The sequence below is a fragment of the Cataglyphis hispanica genome, chromosome 21, assembly GCF_021464435.1.
Source record: "Cataglyphis hispanica isolate Lineage 1 chromosome 21, ULB_Chis1_1.0, whole genome shotgun sequence".
NCBI lineage: Eukaryota > Metazoa > Arthropoda > Insecta > Hymenoptera > Formicidae > Cataglyphis > Cataglyphis hispanica.
The window spans coordinates 1,106,899-1,128,183 of NC_065974.1; the positions used below are offsets into that span (position 1 = coordinate 1,106,899).

The window sequence follows — 21,285 nt, forward strand, 5'->3', positions numbered from 1 at the left end:
ATTGTTTGCGCGATGAACGCCCACGTTCTAGCGCGGAATTGCCCTTTCTCTTGCAGCATTATACGAAATGAGTCGACTTAATTAATTTTTTTTTTTTCCACTAAAATCTCTTTTTATGATTAAAATTTTTTTCAGTATAAGCTGCGCGTGTGTGCCGTGCATTAACGTATCTTTTCATAAACCTGTTTGGGAGTAAGAAGGAGAGATTTTTAATAATAAGAATATTTAAGTTTATCTATCTACGTTTATGTTACAGCGATTATACGAGATAAGTCGTCTCGACTATAATTTTTTTTACAGAAATCTCTTTCGCTGATTAAAATTTTTTCAAGCCGTTATTTGTGTATGTATTATGTATTAATATTACATTGTCGATGTATCTTTTCGTGAATCTATTCGAAAGATTTTATTTCTAATATTCCTAATAAGGATAAGCATTTTATGTATTTACATTTATGTCAAAGTACAATTTCGACCTCGGTTTTAATTAAAATAAATATAACACTCTTGTATAATATAATGTCGAAATACGAAGCGACGTAGTTACTGATTTCATAATAGAATCCCCGCGATATATCAAAAAAAAAAAAATTCGGAGAAGTATGTAGATCTATCTCTAACGTTACTATTAATCACAATCGTAGTGACACCCGCTTAGGAGATAATGACTCCGGCGTTTAGATGCAACGAGCTCCGAGATTAATCGTCTAGGTAGAAGGGGATTGCCGTGCACATCCGTCTAAGTACCAGTTTGAAAAATAGTCCGGCGTCCGTCAGCCGCGAATGTTAATCGAACGTAGGTGGTGGCGGTCTAATCGAGCACGCTTCCTTCATGTATTATTCAGCCAATCGCCGTGCCGTTGCATCAAAACGGTTTGATCGATTGGGTTCGTCGGGCAAACATTCGCGGTCGCTAAAGAGCGCGCGGGGCATGATTTTCGCGAAAGCACGAAAGGATGTACCTTAAACACGCACAGGAGAACGCTCAAGTTTCAGGATTATGTAAAATCTTATCATGTTACGTTATCAAGTTAAATATTTGCTCAGGATATTGCTCTATCATTTTGTTTTTCACGAGAGAAGGGAGTGCGCTCGAGAATAACAAGAGAAGATTGATGATGTAGTTATATAAATAGACTCCTACATTATACAATTATGATTAACTTAATTTAATTTAAGAATATATGTAATATATATTGTTATAAAAAAATTAATCAATGATAATTAATCAAAGGAGAGAAAGAGAGAAGTTCCATAATTTTATGTATAATAAAACGACAGTGAGAGCTCTCTTTCGAATTTTTCGCGCACCTAATAATACACCGCGAAATTAAAAGTTAATTAGTCAATTAAACATTATTCTATATGCGCGCGCGAAATTATCAATTAAAACTTTCTCTATTAAGCGGATGGAAATTCTCGCTAACGACCGCGTTCGTCATCTCGCGACGAAAAAGTCAGGGGCGTCAAGTTATACTCTCCCAACGTCGCGACGTGTTCGCCGTTCCGCTTTCAGTGACGAACACACATTATCCTCGGTAAGGGCGACGCGCGACATAAAGAACACAAGCTCGCCGACATATCAGCGTGTGAGACCTCGAGGAAAGCTCGTTCTTGACATCCCCCAAGGACGTAAAGGCCTCACGACGGGGGCTCCATCGACACCTCCCCGCACTCTTCCTCCCTTCACTCGAAATTGATGTCCTTTATATATATTTCCGCGCAGGCACGCCGACAATTACGGTCGAGGGCAGCGGTCTCGACATGGACAGCATCTCCGTGGTATCCTCCGTAGCACCACCCCATATATACCAATGTAAGTGTCCAAGAGCATAAATCATCTGATCGTCGTCGTCGTCACGTTACCCCTGTCACTCTTTCTATCTCTCTCTCTCTCTCTCTGTTTCTCTTTCGCGCTCTATCCCTTCCATCTTATCGTGCTCTCCCTAATCGACGACCTGTGCTGCTTCTCTATGTGTGTCTATTTTCTCTTTCCCGATATCCTCCGTCTTCTATCGTCAACGTTCGCAGGGTGGCCGGTTCAGTCGTTATCGATCGAACACGCAAGATTAACGATTAATCGTAAAAGTTATTTGACACGATAATCGTACATCGCGTTAAAGCATTTCCATCATCGAGAATCATCAGCATCGATGCTTCTCTCTCCCGTAAAACTCTCCGAAAATCACGACTTGAAAGATCGATCGCTATTGAATTCCGGTCACCCTGTAGTCATTTATCTCTTGGTATGTGTGTTCGTCGTGTGCGCGCGCGCGCCTTAAATACGGTGAACGGTGGTTTGGAAAGGGATCGAGGGCACTCGGCGAATAAATCATCGTTCTTCTCGGAGCGCAAGGAGCCTAAACCGGTGCCGAGAGGGTCCCCCGAGGATGTGTCCCCGATACATAAGCCCTGTCTTGCTATACGGCTCGAATGCATGCGCATGCACGTACCGCAAACCTGACAGATGACAAGAACGAGCTATGCCCACGAGAAGGATCTTTTTTGCACTCGAACTCGAATCGCTGCACGACGCGCTGTGTGTTCTTTATGTGACTTGCATCGATTACCTTTCGCTATGTCATTAAACAGGATAATGGCTTGACGTACAAGACTTTGCCGAAATGCCGAAACGATTTTTAATATAAAAGAAATACGATACGTTTAAATAGACTAAATACTGAATAAATAATTGCTAGCATTTGCGTCAACGATTCCCGATTTAATTTTAATAACATATTTAATGATATTAATGCCAATTAAGTTCTCTTTCTGTCATATGTGCATCTCCCTTTTTTAAAATACTTTTCTCTAAATACTAATTTTTCTCCTAATATGATATATTATAATTAAGTAATTCGCGTAGCATAATTCATTCATTTATTAATATGAATCAGCTTTTACATTTATATCCTTCGCGTATCTCGTTACATTTCTTCGCAATCTACCTCTCTATCCATTTACTTTCTGTCTTTGTCCCGAGAAAATTGTTCTCGAAAAAAAAAAAATGATACGACGCTCAATCGAGTTTCATGTTTTCAGCCGCGACCACGCCGAAGGATTGCAGCCCCACATTGTCGCCGCTGAACGCATTCTCAAGGTCCATGGACAATTCTTCGCTATCGCGATCGGTCGAGCAGCTATCCAGTCCGCTGGAATCCGAGCCGAGGAGGAACAAGCAGCCGCCACCTGTCGTCGCACCTGCCGCGCATTCGAGATCGTCCGCCACTCGCGGCGGCACATGGGGATCCATTTCAAGGTAATGAGATCGCCCCGTTATGTACGTTCAAAGATTTTTCCATCGTGCGAGTCGAAAATGCCTCGAAAATGACATAAACTTGCAATATTTAAAAAAAAATATATATATAATACATTATCCTTTATCGATGCTAATTATGTATTAATTAAGCGATACATTGATCATATTTAGCTCGTTACGCAAACATTTAAATCGCAATTATCGGGGAAATGCGGAGCCGGTAGCTGCGGGATAAGCGATGCATTTTACATGTAAACGCGAGCTAAACTGTTTTGTCGAATATAATTGACGCGTGACGCAAAACGAGCGGTCGCGATAAATGACTTTGACGGAACAAAAAAAAAAAAAAGCGAAAGATTTTCACGACGACACCGTGTCGCGGAATTAAATGAAATGGTTTTTCAAGTGCGCACGATAAGTACATTGATTTTCGCAAACTCGCGCTCGTACGTAACAGCTGCCGCTCTGTTCGACGGTTTTTGTACTTTTGTACGACTCGTAGAGCGTTACTTCACAGAGTACGCGATTACCACGCAAGTCTCTCATTCAGTTAGTCAGTTTCCTCGCAGTGTGTTACAAACGAGTGAAATGAATTCGTAACACGATAAAAGGGAAACTGCAGCTCGCAACTCTTTACAACGACGTTGGAAAAAGATCGATGTAGATTCGCGACATGTAGAAATAACAAAGACTGTTGGTATAAAAACAGTAGAATCCTTTGAAACGGAACGCCTCTTTGGATGCAGAGGAAACATATTGATTTTTCACATCTAGAAACTACAGCTGATATTGTAGCAGACAAGCTTTTATCCCCGTGCTAGGTTTGCGAGGTGATTTTAAATGATGGATGGATTGGATCTTTTAATTATAAAACGAGGTATCGCTCATAGACATAGAAATCTCTTAAACTTCTATTATTCCGAATTAACGAAAACATTAGATTTATCTTTAGCGGAAAAAACTAATCTCCTATTTTTAATCAGATTTGAAATCAATCAAAATTTTTATATCAAAATGTGTATTTATTTTAAATTGAATTTTATCATAATATTTTTGACGGAATACAATCGATTAGGGACGTATTATCTCGAGACATTAAAATGAACAAAAAATTATGTATCCCACGAGAAGAGATAATAAGCAATAAAAGAGGAATTTATGTTATGTAATAGATATTAGCAAAATACACACACACACAAAAGAAATAATATTCTGTTTAAATATCGATATGTGTATATGGATCGATAATTTTTTTTTTTTTGACAGAGTGTTCGCCCGCTCGCGGCATCGGAAGACGGCAAACAGCACCAATGCTGGAAGCGGAGGCAACGAGGCTGCGGACGGCTTTGATCCATATCGATCGTGGTCACCGCTCACCGAGGAGGGTTACGCCGAAAAACTTCGTTTGCTCCGTGAGGCGGCCTCCGTGCCCATGGAACGATGGCGAGCCCCGACCGTTTTAGCCTGGTTAGAGGTGGCTCTCGGGATGCCGCAGTACGGACCACGATGCGCCGAGAATGTGAAATCGGGCAAGGTAAAGGATTTGTCGATGTGTCCTGTTTCACCAGCGAGCTTTAAAACAGTTCAACCTGTTGATACGAGTGCGGATAATCCCCTGGAATTATTCGAGCTTATTTACGATTAATCTCAATCGCATATTAAAAATATATTTTTTGTTACGCAAAAATATTCTTTCGACATTTTGTTATCTCAATGATAAAACGTGAAACCGTGTTCTTGGATCATTCATAATTGGTCGGTCGCTATTTGCAGGTTCTACTTGAATTAAGCGATGCCGAATTAGAGGCTGGTTTAGGCGTGACGCATCCGCTTCATCGGAAAAAACTGCGCCTGGCCATCGAGGAACATCGGCATCCGAGCCATGTTCGGTATCCCTGCATCGCCCAGCTCGGTCATACTTGGGTCAGCTCCGAGTGGCTGCCGGATCTCGGTCTGGCCCAGTACTCGGAGAGTTTTGCCACCAATATGGTGGATGCGCGTATGCTGGACCATCTGAGCAAGAAGGAGCTCGAGAAGCTGCTCGGCGTCACGAGGAAGTTTCATCAGGCGAGCATCGTTCACGGTATTCATCTGCTGCGTATGCTGAATTACGATCGACAGGTGAGCGAGAATTATAGCGAGCATTACATGATCTCATTAAGTCACAGACGATTGCTTTGAAATCGGTACTCTACGAGGATTAATCGACGTAATTGCGCGGCTAAGTAATACCGTTAAAGAGATGACGTCGCGCTTTTGTGTGATAGGCGCTCGCTGTCAGAAGACATCAATGCGAGCAGGTTGACACGGATCCTTTGGTCTGGACGAATCAAAGGTTCATTCGATGGGCGAGGAATATCGATCTCACGGAATACGCCGAGAATTTGAAAGGTGAATTTCGCGTGATAAGCGATTCTATATCTTTAAAAATCTTTCAACCTTGCATATTATAATTTTTCTTATTATAAAAAAAGTCTTTACTTCTAAATAACTTTTTTAGCAAATTTTATCGTAATGATTATTGAACGGCATATATTTATATTTAAAAAATGAAAATACGCGCGAATGAGAAAACTGACCTTTCATTTTTAATTTTGATAAATTGTGTCGAAATCGTATTTACGATGAAAAAAAGCCATCTTCTCCGCAGACTCGGGTGTACACGGTGCTCTGGTTGTATTGGAGCCGTCGTTCACCGGCGACACCATGGCTACCGCGTTGGGCATACCGCCGGCCAAGCACATGATTAGACGGCACCTAACCGCCGAATTGGAAGCGCTCGTTCTGCCAGCAAGGTACTCAGTCTACTGTCATCCAGAAGCAACACTGGACAACGCTCACTAATCGACATGACATCTCGTCAATGAGACCGATGTCTATCCGGAACACTAATCCGCGTATGGGGGGCGTTCCACGCCTCGAGAAGGAGTCTTCTTAGAGTGTCTCGGAAATTCGATGTTAGTCTCGAGATTCTCTCGAAGTCACTCGAATATGTCCTCAATCTACTTTCACCGCGCTTTATGTGTCAAATAAGAGCCAGATACGCGCTCTCTCTAAACAGCTTATGTCGAATCACGCAATAAAACGAGCGCGCCTTTTAAGGCTAACTGGGAAACGAGAGAAATATGCTCCTCATTCTTTAAAATAAAGAGACTTATCGGTCCAGTGTATTGCGAGAAGCATCGTTTATTGCTAAAATTCTTGTGTGTTAAAAATTTATCTTTTGATAAAAAAATACCGCTGCCTTCTAGCTAATCGCGTATTGGTAAAAAGAAAGATAGCAAGGGGACGATCCTTCGATCAAACGTGGGAGATATCAATAGCTAGATAAAAGGACAATAAAACGGAATTGAGCTTTTTTACGTTCGTCGCATAAAGGCGCTCTTTCGAGGTTCCGTTTCTCGAGACGAAGAACGTGATGGAAAGGAATAAGGACCGTGTGTCGCTTTACTCCTCATCCCCCAATCGGCTCGTGCCATATGTCAAACGAAGTCGAATCGTATTCTTCAAACGGAAGTAGCAGGTGCAAGTTATAAAGCAACGAACGACACATCACGTCACGTCAGACTCCGCGTCCAATAAGTCTATTTACGATGATCAAAGTTAAATCGTCGAATTACGTCGCGGATCATAATAAATACTCGATCGCAATATCCGTCTTTAATCTTTACAACGATCGACAGACAGCAGAGACTTTTGCTAGAGCATCGTCAATTATTTATTTATTTATAGAAGTGCTTTGTGCGCGCGGATAAAATAGTCAATATAGTGTTTTCCCTTTTTTTTCTTCCGAGACTCTCTCTGAAGTATTCTCGAGAAACTTTCGCGCTTAAACGCCGCGCCGAAAAATTTCCGAACGAGCCGACGCGCGAAATCCTCGCCTCTTTGCTACAAACGATCGATACTCGCGTCGTAAAATAGCGTTAGCCCGGAGAGAAAGAGTTGTTACTGTATAGTCGCCGGTAATCAATAGGCAGCTACTTTTTCCAGAATTTCTACGAGTAAAGTTAGAGTTACCGTGTAAGAGACGCGTATTCATCAACTTTCGCAGAAAGTTTTCGTAATCGACGGAACGTAATTTAACGTATTGCTAGGAAATGTCGAGGGGAAAGTTGTAAATATCCCGAGAATCGGTTCGGAAACGAAGGATATGAAGAGGGAGTGCAATTTTCATCTGGATTTTATGTTACCCTTTTTTTTTGAAACGCGCGACTAATGAATCGTACTATGAGGATATTTATTTCAAATCTTACAGTTCCAAGCAGAAGAGTTCGTATAAAGTGGGTATTTATCCGCTAACGATCTCAATCTCCATGAACTGAAATACATACGAATAATTAAAATTAAGCTGAAACGTGAATTCCCTTGACATATCGAAATTATAAATAGAGCCGAGAACGCGCGCGCTCGCTCGCTCGATGATCTTTTCGACCGTCATCGATCGCGCGAGCGCGACGAAAGAATCACGTAGTCTTAATACACACGCCATACCTTGAATATTATCGGGCATACACACACGTAATTACAGTATACAGTATACAGTCGACATATAATGTACATATACAAACATGCGCGATTATGAAACCACCCAGTGGAAACGTGCCGGTCTCGGTACTCTCTTGTCGGAGTTACCCGGGGCATAATCGCAGCGCGCAATTCTCTGGGTCTGCAAGTCGCACTCGGTCGCGGATCCACCGGTAATGTTTCTTTAATAGCTGAGCCGTAGCCCACAGCTGCCGCCTGCACTGCACTGCGCTATGTATAGCACACTTAATCTTAGTGAACGTGGTGTAATCCTTGGTCAGACATCAATGCACCTCCTTCTGAACCCTCTGAAAGACATGTAGAAAGCGTCTTCTATTGTTAAAGAAATCCTTGTTGCATTTTTCTAGCTATTAAATATAATCATCCTCGTGATTTATTCGTCCTCCCTTTTTATTGTTGCCCCCTCCCCAATCCTCTCGTCATATTATTTATAATGCGTAAGAATTGTTTCGTTTTCCCTTACCATCTTACATAATATTCGGCTCCCCGAATATTTCTCTGGCCAGGAATCACACCACCAGTTGCATATTATATGATTCCTTTTATCTTTTTCTGATTTGCCAACTTTGATATTTACATATATCTTTGACTGTTCGATGTTTACTCTCGTTGACTGATTAGCGCGGCTGGAAATGCGTCCCGGTCGGTCTCGACGAGACCATCCCCGGCGTATTTGACAGCCCAGTAAACATTATACATTATACTCTATATCGGTGGTGCACAAAATGCTTGTGTATGTATATTTATGTTGTATAATTAGATATTCATTTATGAGATATATAGATTCTATCGTTCTATATCGCCGGAGACATCTGCAGCGAGCCACTATCAATAATATTTATCGGCAGCACAATTATCGAAAAGATTGCGGAGAAATTTACAAAACACAAAAAGAAATATTCTTAATTAATCGAACATATTCGAGAATCGAGAAAAAATATATGTCCCGAAAAATATATATTTTGAAAAATTGCAAAACAGAAATATATTCTTTCCGAGGATTCGATTCAATAAGAAAGAGATGATAATTTAGAGAGCGGTTCGCTGTAGTACGTTGCCGCACGTGTGTGTGTGTCCGTGGTCGAGGGACGTTCGTGGACGCGTGTGTACGCGCAAGAAGGCGTGCATGAAAAGTGGTTGTGTGCGTGTGTGCGTAGAAGTCAGCTGGAGGTGGTCCCGAGGAACAGCACCGGCGGTGGCGGCCGTCCGATGAGCACCGCGAGCGCGGGCGGTAGTCTTGGTCGCGGCAGCAGGGCCCTTCATCTACAGCATCATCAGAGCTCGTTGTCGGCCCTCCACATGACGGCGAATCACACCGGCACCGTCGACAGACGCAGATCCAGCCTCAGGGTAATGTATTAACGTTTAGATTCAACGAAAGCCTCCCTGGTCGTCCGCGCCAGGATGCCTCGATGCCGCTCCCCCGTCTCGCCTGTCTATGCACTCTTTCTGATTCTTTCCAATCTGTCGTGAAAGGTGTCATTTATTATGGGCTAATATTGAGTTGTTAGAAAGAATTATCTTTGTGAGCATTTTTTTCTTGATACATTTGGATGATCTTTTATACGCTTTTTTTCCTTTCTTAATATATACAAAAAAAAATTTACATTGTATTATATATATTAAACAATTAAATATTATATAATTGTTTTAAGAGCTGGAAGGAATAAGAATCAAGTGCTGAAGATCATTCGGAGAATTCTCTCTCGGCGAATTGCTTCCTTAAAAGCCTGTGCTTAATCATGATCATTGCATCCTAGAAAAATTTATATTTTGAAATATGATATCTGTGTGACGATCTTAAACCTTTTTCCTCCTTGGGATTATACTAATGGATTTTTTCTCTTTTTCTTTCATTCAATTTTTAATATAAATGAGAATGCTACACATTCTTGGTTATATAATTTGACCCTTCTTTACATTTTGAATATATGATAAATAAATATTCGATATTTATTTAAAAAAAGATATATAAGATATTCTGTAATATTTAGAGGAATTGATTTAGCACTTAAAACAATAAAAAAAATTTATGTAAATGTATGTTCCATATTGTTTTTAAGAGCTACATTAATTTCTAAAGGAGGTTTTATATATTACGGAAAATTTTATATATATTATAAATTATTAAAAAAGTAACCATTCTTTTCTACGATAAATTATTTTCTCGACATATATTAATTCAGAAAGCTGTGTAATTAAGCGGTGTTATTAATCGATTGTACAGCGCAGACAAACGCACTGAAAAATGCAGACACAATTCATAACAGATTCATTATAAGCATTTCATTTTAAATGCAACTGCGTTGCGTAGTCATTTCTCTCGCCTCATTTCTCTTTTCTCATTCACTTTCGTGCATTTCATCTATGCGATTATCAGCTCTTTATTTTTATTTTATTAGCACGATTGCATGGCAATGCTTAATTAAGAACGCTCGCATAACACTCTACAGCGTAATATTTTCCCATAATATCTGTAATTGACTTTCGTCGAGCAAGAAATGAACGATTATTCTGGACGATAATTCCAAATTGGCTTTACATCTATTAAATTTATTAAAAGATGGAACAAAGTAAGAAATATATATTTTATGTATTAGAAAAATTTTATAATTAAATATATATAATTAATATTATTATGTAACATATTTTATTTTTACATATAAATACATTGAATAAAACATATCTTTTTGTCAGTTATATATAATAAGTTTACTATATATAATGCTCTTCATGTAATAAAGCAATAAATAAATAAGAGTAAAGAATATTAATATTCAATATATTCAATATATGTTTTGAAAAAAATCTTTTCTATTCAATTTGCTATGAATGAAAGAAAATTCCACTCGTTCGAATAATCCGTCAAAATTTTATATGACGAAAGTCAATGACAGAATTTCACGCTGTGAGCTATGAGCTCGACCTAATGTTAATCATTGTCCCTGCATCCTGTGGATCATCGCAGACCTGCAGTCTTCTTTACTTGAAAAAGGTTCGGTATTTATATACATATATATATATATATATACATATCCATTGTTTCTCTTTCTCTAAAATTCTTTATACATTGTTCCATTATGTCATAGAATCCCCATTACGGAGTCGCTGCATCGTTGTAGTCGAATACACTCAGCACGTTTTCGCAAGAATCCTTAATTAATCAGTAAATCATCGAAATTCTAACGTCGAGTCTAACGTGATTATTGATAATGTGATTTCTAAATTATCCTAATCTGAAATTTAATTCTTGGTCGTTTTTCAAACTTGCGGAAAACTTTGCGAAAATGGTCTTTGCGACGACAAGTGAGCGAGCAATCGATCGTGTTCAATTTTTAGTTCTATTACAATCAATTTCTCTACACAATGTAATTTCGCAGAAAAATTGTTTTACACGATAAAATTCGTATTTATATATTGAATTGTGACAATCAAGTTATGAAATGATCTCGATCGATCGCGAACTCGTGTCCCGTATTCTTTTCTAGAAAAGTAAAGTAGGAAGCCTCATACATCAATATGATAAATGTATCGGCATCGTGGAGCGACAAAGCATTTTCTCGTGAACGCTTCCTCGCTCGAGAGACAAGATCTTCCATCTCAGCGAAGCGAGAAGGCCGGGGGGGAAGGAAATATTTTTTTCGATTTAACGCGATTAATTGATCAGCTGTTCGTTTGACGTTTAACGCTTCGCTGAGATCCGGGTGATTTCTATGGATCTCGACGTCGATCGTACAGACCTAGAAAATGCGAGCAAAGGAGTAATCGTGAAGGAAAAGTCTGGCGTGTACAGTAAGGGTGAGGCTTCGGGATAATTGAGAAACTTTAGTTGTCGGTCTATTCGATCGCGTGTGCAAATACCGATCCAAGGTCAACCGCATTGAATCAACGAGAATAGAGAATCCGCTTGCAAGGTAAAAGAGAAAAAGACTGATGAAGTACGAGCCTAAACCTTGCAGTCCGACAGTTATAGAGAACGGAACGGATCGCGAAGGGACACATCTTCTCCTTGTATCTATTATCATCTACTTATACACCTCTTTTCCGTCTTTATAATCCAATCAGATTGCCAGACAATCTACCGCACTGAGAAAAGGAAGTATACTCGCGCGGAAAAAAAAACGAGTTTATATCTCTCTCTGTGTGTTTCTCTATTTAAAATAAATTTTTACAATCTAAGCTTGTGTGTATGCGTGTTGACAAACGGAAATAATTGCGTATTTTTAATTTGCTTCGGGGAAAAAAAATTTGTCCAATCAATGCTTTTCCGTTTGATAATTAAAGCGCAAATTCTTATCTACCGTATAGAAATTAATACGATAAATAAATTAAAGGTATCCTCCGATACCCGGGGAGGGGGGGAGAGAGAGGAAGACCAATAGATTAATGAAATATTCAGAAGTCGGTCGATCATTCCCGGGTGCAGCCGCGGTGAAATTGCACATTACTTAATCCCGCGATTATACACACCCATTCTCGGTGCTATGTACACCGATGTACGCGTTATGCCACATTGTAAACACTGTATATAACGAGCATATACATTAGCCAAACACGTGTCCTCCTCATGTATGTAACCAGAGTGTCCCGTGTCTTAAGGTACACCTTTATAGCGAGTAGCGGTTTAAATTATGCAATTACGCAGCTCGATTTACCAGTAGCCAGACGTTCCGTATTATTTATAGCGGGCTATATTATTTATGATTACCGAGGGGCACCGCGGTGCCCCGCGATCGCCCGTCGTAATCGATTGTGTAAATATAAAGTGGCGATTTCAATGTGGAAAATTATCAACGTGTGGATTTCTTAATCGACCTTATTTCGTCCTTTTGCTAGTTGTCGTGGAGGAGCTCACAGGTATGCGTATCATTAATACAATCGTAAATTCGTATCTATCTCCCTTGTAGTATCCTTCTCTCGTAGTAGTATCCTCACTGCAATCCCGCTCATGCACCGTCATCATTTGAAAGTTATTATGATCAGGATGGGCCTGCCGATGCTTGTTGAGGAGTAATGAAAGGGAAATGAAGGACTTTTTTTTCTTGTCGAAACATTTTGTGCTTTCACTCACGCAAGAATTTTGCTATCCAACGAATCCTCAATCCGAACCTTATATTCGTTGATCCTCGCATTCCAGCCAAGGATTCAAGGAAATTTAGATTGCGAATCTAATTATTTTTGTGCAAACATTACAAACATGCAATAAAAAATTGTAACATTTTTATTAGATAAATTAGATAAATTAACAGAGTGCTGAAAAAAAATTATAAGTATTAAAATTTATATCTATAATATAAAAACAACAAGAGTTCAATTGGCTATCTGGCAGTTCAAGTCACTATCTAAATTTCCAGACACTCTGTAGCATTTTTTCACTCTCAACTCGATAATTCCCAAGCAACGCAAAAATTCAAAAGACATGTAAGAAACATTGGAAAATATTTTAATTTTTTAGTTACCTTTTTTTTAGAAAAAAAAAAATCTTTAGAAAGTCGTTTAAGTTTTCGCGTTGTCGGAACCAGTTTTATCGGCACTTGGGCATCTCCCGGTCGCTCGTTTGCTCGTAGCTTCGACCCCTCTAGAAGTCGAGATCCACTTAAGTCTGAACATCAATAATATCAATAAATTTCACCGTCTGAACATACGGCGCCTTTTCACAGGGATCCCTGAGCAGAGCGTTCGGTCTCCGGCCTAGAAGCGAGAAGGCGTCACCATCATCGTCCTCGGACACCGGCAGCCTCGCCAGTCAGTATATGAGCAGCAGCATCCGCAGCACCTCGCCGCCGCCGCCGCAGCTTCCGCCGCGCCCGATGACGACCGGCGGTGGCAAGCGGCACCGTCGCGTCAAGAGTATCGGCGACATCGAGTACATAAGCACGGCTGCGGTGAGCACCCCGGTCTGACAGGAGGGTAGGCCCCATTACGCGGGGCCTTACCGCAGCTTGAGCGAACGCGGTTACTCATCCTCCTCGTCACAATACTCGGGCTCGTACTCGGGCTACAGTAACGTCGTGGCCGGTGGCGAGCAGCAGCCGTATCAGCAGTATCAGCAGCAGTCAGGCGGCAATTATTATCATCAGTTACAGGGTGGCTATTACTCGCCGCAGAGTTCTGGGCCGCCCTTCCCGGGGGTGCAGAGATACGGAAGTCTGGCGGAGGAGGCATGGTCGTCGTGCTCCGCCAAGGGAGACGCGGGTGTCTCGAAAGCCAATCCGAGGACTTACTTGGCTTAGCTAGTCGTCGCGATGTTCAAATCTCGTTGAATAAACGGATGTGACACGATCGGCACATCTGGTGAAGTTATACATGAAAATGAGTGCATATTTTGAGGATTTAAATCTTTTGTCTTTTACCTCTTTCGTTAAAGATAATTCCATATGAATAGCTGATGGCGAAAAAAGCAGTAAAGTAATCACATTTTATCGGAATTAAATGCTTAATGAATCTCACTATATCAGATGCAGGCTGTATATGACTCAAAGAGATGATTATCGACAAGCTATTGAAAATGTATTGTTAAATGTAAGATTATGATATTTCATGTTTCGGAGATAAGAATGCTTCGTCGAGATGACCTGATCGAATTTACAATCAATTTAATAAAAGGATCAGTGCTTGATCCTGATACCTTCGGCTAATTATTATTGTTATAATGAACCGAAATAATTAAATAATCTTGTTATGTGACGCAACAACTAATAGACAATACGTTAACTAGATAATGTATTGAAACAAAAGGGCGAGCAATTTCGGACATTTTACGAGATATGATTATATATGGGATGATATTCTAATGGATGAGTAAATTAATCGCAGTTATCTCAGAGTTATTCACGATTACAGAATAATTATATATCGTACAAATACCAGGCAGCATATCGTGGTGTTAAGAGGCATAAAGGAGATCTGACCAAATTTTATTAACACATCGAGACATTTATTGATACACACCGACGTCTATGCTGATGATATATAACTGACAAGGAAATAAATAGAATAAAGAATATACATATAATTATATATGGCCGTAGATAGGATTAAAAAATAAGCGAATCGGCAATTTAATTTCTTGAAACTATACTGCGATACAATATCTCGCAAACGTTTCGTCGGAGCAATTTTTTTATTTTTATCATCGCGAATGACAAACCCTCTATACACCGATATTTAATTTAGATTTGTAAATTTATTCTTATGTGTAAGCTAACGCAAAAATTGTCGAAGAATATTTTTGCTTACGAATCGATCTTTATGAACGAACGAATAATTTTAGAAGTTTTAACATGGCTGAAAATGATGCCAATGACACAAAGTAATATCTTTTTTGTATTCCTATGCATATATATGGTATACGTTTACGTGTACGTTTATACTTTACTTTCTATGGATATCTACATGAGTTTCCTACGACCATTTAAACTGGAAATTTTATCAAATAAGCTGGAAGCGACACATTCACTTACATCATACTAAATACTCGTGTTAGAAACTAGGAAGAACATAAAATCGCATTTTACGAAGACATCTAAGTCTTCCATCATAATCCGCGGCTTGATAAGATCAAATACATTCCATTCTTCATTATCCATATAATGAAAAGAAGAATCGGAAAATTCAATTAATGTTGCAAAAAATTTTTTTTTTATTACACAAGAATATTTCAAATTCTATGTGAAAAAAGACTTATCGATTTATATCAATATTAAAGTTGATAAAAACTTACACTTCATGGATTATTTTATTGTTGATAATATAATTGTAAGAGAAATTATTTAGAATTTGGCTCCTCATAATTATATATCAAGAATAAAATGTTTCGTGAAGCGTGTAAGCTTCTGTCAACTTTTATCGACTTATTTTTTAAAAGAAACGGATAATTTTTGATTGTATATTTATGATATAATTATTGCGCGACTATCGCGACGGGTGCGCATCGATAGAAGAAAAACATAAAGGAAAGTCATATGCGATGCGATTTAATTAATCTAACGATAAGTGCCAGAAAAAGATATCGAGAGTGTGTTGTAATATGGCGTATTGTCAAAATGTACGCTTGGCCCATGTGTTATATCATTATATTAATACGCATAATTTTCCTCCCATTTTCTACCCTTCCCCTCCAGTGTTCGTAAAAATCGCAAGAGAGATATTTTGCAGATAATACGCATATTTATCGTGATATTTATTCGTAGATTATAATTATTTTCTAATAATACTTGTACGCTCGACCCGCGTTTGGTCGTCAGATTATTTGATTCTACTGTCAATCACACTGACGGAGAGAATGATCAGGACCATATGATATATTTTATATTGCCGGACTAGTATTGTATTATCGTCGTTTCGCGAGGTAGAAACGGTAAATTAATACGCTAATTATCTCGTGACATTCTCGTGTGTGTATCTAAGTAAAATTTATGTATATATAAATTAATTTATTTGTATACACAATATTATACATGCGGGACGCAACCAATACCTCGTGACACACTTCGAGCGTTCGCTTATATTATAGGTATATTGGTTGCAAATCACGCGCGCGACCACATATTTCAATGCAAACCGTTGTAAATGTGCTCAGTAACGTCTGTATATATTTGTGTGAACTGTATCTAAACATTTGGGAAAACGATTAAATAAATCATTGCCTTTATTTCCGCGTGGCACATCTTTCTACGAAATAATCTTCTTAATTTCTGTTACGATATTTTTTTTATTATTATTTTTTTATTGCGCTTATTAATGAAAACACAACATATTTTTTAATAATATTCTTTGACATATACTATTCATATACATATAAACATATAGCAAAATAATGATAATATTAAATATACATATATATATAACATATTAATTTTGTAAATAAAATCTTATAATTTTTCTTTATTTAGAGTCTTACATATATACATATATAGATATATCTCTGAAAACGAAGAAAATCTTCATTAATATTAATATTCAGGATATAATATTGAGGATGGAGTCAGATAAGAGGATATAAAAGATATATAATTTTGAAAGTTCAATTTAATAAACCTATAATTATACATAAACATATAATAACGTAAACGTTTAAATTAAAATCATGAGATGTTATTATCCCAATATTCACACACAAGAGTTATTTTAAACATTTACCATCTTTAAATAAATAGATTAATAAGCTACCTGTATTTTAACATTTAGCAAAATGATAAAATACGCTTATATATAATATCCAAATTTATAATTAAAATGTTTAATAAATTAAATATTTTCGCATATATACATATATATTTTTTTATTTTCTCATCTGTATTTGTTACATTATCATAAATAATAATTATTTTCCTTGTTTACAGAGATTTTTGCAAGTAAGACTTAAGATTTATTTTAAATAATACATAAAAAATATTATATATAAAGGTATTTTAAATAAAAAATAATTTATATTTAAATTTACATTTCAATTTACAGATGGTATTTTTAAATTTTGCAGAAAAATCGAAATTTTAATTTTAAAATTTTTTGTCTAATAATTTTAAAATTTTTTAGCTAATAATAAGAATAAAATAAGATGAAAAGAAAATCAAAATTCAAATAACAAAGAAGTTCCGCAACAGATCATGAATATGAATAATAATTGCAAAATTCCTTCTATGAGTAATAAGACAGCTATAGAGATTATTGAAAATAGTTTTCATGTAATCCAGAAAAATTGAAATTTTAAAATTAAAATTAAAAAATTTTAAATTGGAATTTTAATTTTAAAATTTCATTTATTTTTTTATAATCCAACGCCTTGAACTTTTAAGCGATTTTATTCTTAAAGCTTTATTTAACTTCGTTCCTTGAGAGACCTTTTGTCTTTTATTCCACTAGAGACAGGAGTTTCGATTAAATCATTATTACATGGGACCCATTTAAGCGTCTCATTTTTATCTTCCATTGTCTTTTCAATCAGAGTAGAGAAAGAACTAATAAGAGAACTATCAGTTGTATTATCTGTTTTTCTTTCAACAAGATTACGCTCGCTTGTGTCAGGAACTTTTAGTTTTTCAAGTTCAAAATTGTTTATTTTCTTTAATAAAACTTGTGAATTTTGACTAATTTCCAAATCGGATTGTTTTTTCAGGGTGAGATTATTGCTAGCATCACGTGCTGATTTTTGTGTTAAACCTTGCCTCGGCTTTTCCAATTTTTCCATTATGCTTTTTCTAGATGTTTCTTCAAGCGATATATTTGTATGATCATCCGTCTGCATTGTAAATTTGTTGTACAATTGATTTATTTTCATCGTTACAAGCGAAGCATTTATATTGTTAGATTTATCGCCGTTAAGTGGAGTTGATGTATATATAGGATGTGCATATATTTTAAGCAAATCTTTACAACATTTACGACGCGTTACATTACAACTATTATCAATAATCTCTACTGTCCCCTTATCATTTATAGGAGTGAAAAATTCATTATTTATTCTAGTAGAGATCGGCTGAAGTAAAATCTGCTGCGGATCTTTCTCATTATCTTGCATTTTTATCATCTTTCTTGTCTTATCGGATGAAATCGATGCTTGCAATGAACTTCGTGATACATTTTGCTTTTTAACATTTATCTCTTTTGTAGCGGGGTTTGTATAAAATGATTTCTCTTCTTGCCAATTTCTAGCTTGAAGCTCTTTCAATTTTTCAAAACGCGAATCACAATCCTTCACATCTATGTACATCACATCCCAAAATCCATGCAAATCTGTACATGTTACCATAGGCGTGGTAGTGTTACCTTTTTCGCAAATTAGTATTAATCTATTAAATCGTTTAAACTTCTTATCGATTAACAAAGTTGTTTGTCCTATTGCTTGATTAATATGACACCGAATATCTTCCGTAATGTCATTTTTCGATTGTATTTCCTTCCAATATTTGCAATGTTTTTGAAGCCTATCCTCCTCTTTGTAATATAGATGTTTAAAGTACTCGACTGTATATTCCTTCTCTTCTATTGGCATGTCAGATTTCTCTATTGTAGCATCTTTTGTTGGAAACTCATTAGATGATGAAACCTGATAAAGATCATAATTGTTTGTGTATATTTTTTCTAATGAATCATCTTTGTTATTATTATAAATATTCTAGATAAAATGAAGATGTTAGATTTTTTGCATATATTCCTTTCTCGTTTTCAAGACAATATATAAAGATATTTCTAATGGTGAAATTTTCATGTTTAACATTGATTTTTTTATTGAATTTATTTACTGTTGTCACAAAAAATTTAAAGTTTCTCCGCTTATTAGAGTTTTTGACGCAACACTGTAAATCAATAAAATCGATAGAATAATAATAAATCAATTTCTGGAGAAATTATGATTCAAAGTGATTTTTTTACATATCTATGCCGCAACAAAAAAAGAGAAAATTGTGCAGAAAATCCGATATCTTTTTCATTTAATCCATTATATTTAAACAATGTTGAAAATGATATTAAAAAGCAAAAGAAATATATATATATATATATATATATATATATATATATATATATATATATATATATATATTATACGAACTGGAATGGCATTTGTTGAATTATTATGTGCAGACATATTATTTTCATTTGTAAGGTTGTCTTCTACGCACACTTCTCCAAATAAGGATACACAGATGTTAGCGGGAGGATTAAACTTGTGATTAAGTGGAGCAAATGACTTCTGTTTATTGATATCGACGCAATTATCATTTGCAAGAGACTTTTTTGCGTTCGAAATTTTAGCCGCTTTCTGTTTCTCGATTTGCTCTCTATTTGCTCTTCTCTTCTCCGTGGCTTTTGTAATCTTCTTTTGATTAAATTTGTAATCTTCTTTTGATTTAGATTTCTCCTGCGCTTGTACATTTGTTTTCTTTTTTGTAATTGCAATTGAGTTGTTAATAGCCGCTATCGGAGAATAAAAATTATGACGAACAATTCCGACAATAAAAGGAGGCTTTTTTTGCTTTTCTTGCTCCTTCTTTTTTTTCTCTCGCTCTACTTTCCATTCTAATAACTTTTTTTTACTTTCATCTGTAATATTAATGTATATAATAATGTATTATAAATATTAAGTTATACAACGTACATTATATATATATATATATATATATATATATATATATATATATATATATATATATATATATCGATTACCTTTCTCCGAATTTTTCTGCGAATTCGTAGAAGACGATGATTTATCTTGATTTATTTTCCACTCTAACTTTCTTTTAGTTTTATCTGTAATATTAATATATACAATAATTAAATTATATATTAAATTATATATGTATCATACGACAATATGATTGTTACGTTATATTGATTTTTAAGTCAAAATGTTTTTTATTTAATCAAATAATTGACAATATTCTATTGACAGAAATAATTAATAGCACAACAATCGTATTATCTTCTTATCGCACTTACCTTTCTGCGAATTAGTAGAAGAATGCGACAGATCTTTCTTTTCGCGATTTTCTTCAAACTCTTTTGTTCTTCTTTTTTTACTTTTTATTTGTTGCTTGCGAGCTAAATCACTTTTAATTTTTTTCACGTTACCGAAAGTGGACGGCGGCTTTTTATATTGGTTCTTAAGGTCCGACATTTGTTCTTTTTCCGAAATTTTTCTATCGAAATGGAATATACACAATGGTTCAGCGATTATATGAAAGGAATGTTTCGTGAATGTTTACAAATGTGTTCGACCTAGCTACTTAGACAACGGTTTCACTCTTATAAACATTTAAGGAGCCGAATGTATCGAAATTTATTATTATTCCTTCCCGATTCGTGCGATTAAATTTTTCGCTTATTTCGTGAGTTGTCATCATTAAAAATCGTCATCAAAATTGCTTATTTTGACAATTTGATGAAGATTAATAGTAATGTGAGTATAATTTCATTTGTTTAATGCACATAAGTTTAATTAATTGCTTTTACAGAATGAAGAAAATTGTAATACACTTCTATCTAGTAATTTTGCAATTTTATTTATTATAAATTTTATAAGTCATCATCTGTCTTATAGGTATATCTCTCTTTTTTTCGAAGCATGGAGAGCGTGGAATTATAATATTTTTTTGAATCATTGAATTACGTATGTATAATTCCATAAATTAAATAATAAATGTGTTTTATATATATATATATATATATATATATATATATATATATATATATATAAAACATGCAATATACAGACAAAATACATCAATGTATAATTATATTTTTATGATTACAAATATTTTCTTTTTTAATTCTAAAATTTTTTAAATTAGAATTTTTATTAAATATATATTTATTAAATAATATATTTATTAAATAATATATTTATTAAATAATATATGAGGTAAGGAAATATAAACGTACTGACCGTGTAACGGGTATTTTATAAAATTCTATTTCTATTTCATAATATTCTATTTTAAATAAATAATATCGAATAAGAAGAGGGAGATTTCAGTGTTGCC

General features: G+C 36.0%; 2 protein-coding genes across 6 annotated transcripts in view; one reads left to right on the forward strand and one right to left on the reverse strand.

Moving 5' to 3' along the window:
- LOC126857423 (kazrin) overlaps nt 1-16,457 on the forward strand; it is a 110,380-nt gene extending 93,923 nt beyond the window's left edge. For 4 of the 5 annotated variants that reach the window (XM_050606830.1, XM_050606832.1, XM_050606833.1 and 1 more), the window contains 10 exons: nt 1,727-1,816; nt 3,043-3,259; nt 4,526-4,793; nt 5,033-5,380; nt 5,527-5,650; nt 5,910-6,054; nt 8,962-9,154; nt 10,773-10,799; nt 12,641-12,661; nt 13,465-16,457. In XM_050606830.1, coding sequence (XP_050462787.1) covers nt 1,727-1,816; nt 3,043-3,259; nt 4,526-4,793; nt 5,033-5,380; nt 5,527-5,650; nt 5,910-6,054; nt 8,962-9,154; nt 10,773-10,799; nt 12,641-12,661; nt 13,465-13,707 — 1,676 coding nt within the window. In that variant the 3' untranslated portion in view covers nt 13,708-16,457. The remainder of the gene's footprint in view (nt 1-1,726; nt 1,817-3,042; nt 3,260-4,525; nt 4,794-5,032; nt 5,381-5,526; nt 5,651-5,909; nt 6,055-8,961; nt 9,155-10,772; nt 10,800-12,640; nt 12,662-13,464) is intronic. The other variant, XM_050606829.1, reaches the window with a different exon arrangement.
- A 696-nt stretch (nt 16,458-17,153) lies between these two features.
- Nucleotides 17,154-20,534, reverse strand: LOC126857431 (disks large-associated protein 5-like). The gene is made up of 4 exons (XM_050606853.1): nt 20,243-20,534; nt 19,970-20,053; nt 19,356-19,846; nt 17,154-18,851 (listed from the first exon to the last, which is right to left on the reverse strand). The coding sequence occupies exons 1-4, from the start codon at nt 20,418-20,420 to the stop codon at nt 17,625-17,627; spliced, it is 1,980 nt and encodes a 659-aa protein (XP_050462810.1). The 5' UTR covers nt 20,421-20,534; the 3' UTR covers nt 17,154-17,624.
- Nucleotides 20,535-21,285: the final 751 nt, after the last annotated feature.

Excerpts from the sequence above, each read along its gene's own strand:
- LOC126857431 (XM_050606853.1), bottom strand. The coding sequence starts at position 20,420 with ATGTCGGACCTTAAGAACCAATATAAAAAGCCGCCGTCCACTTTCGGT. Across the intron at positions 20,054-20,242 it reads TTCTACTAATTCGCAGAAAG|ATAAAACTAAAAGAAAGTTA; the intron begins GTAAGTGCGATA and ends TTAATATTACAG. Across the intron at positions 18,852-19,355 it reads ATTCAACAAATGCCATTCCA|GTTTCATCATCTAATGAGTT; the intron begins GTTCGTATAATA and ends GATCTTTATCAG.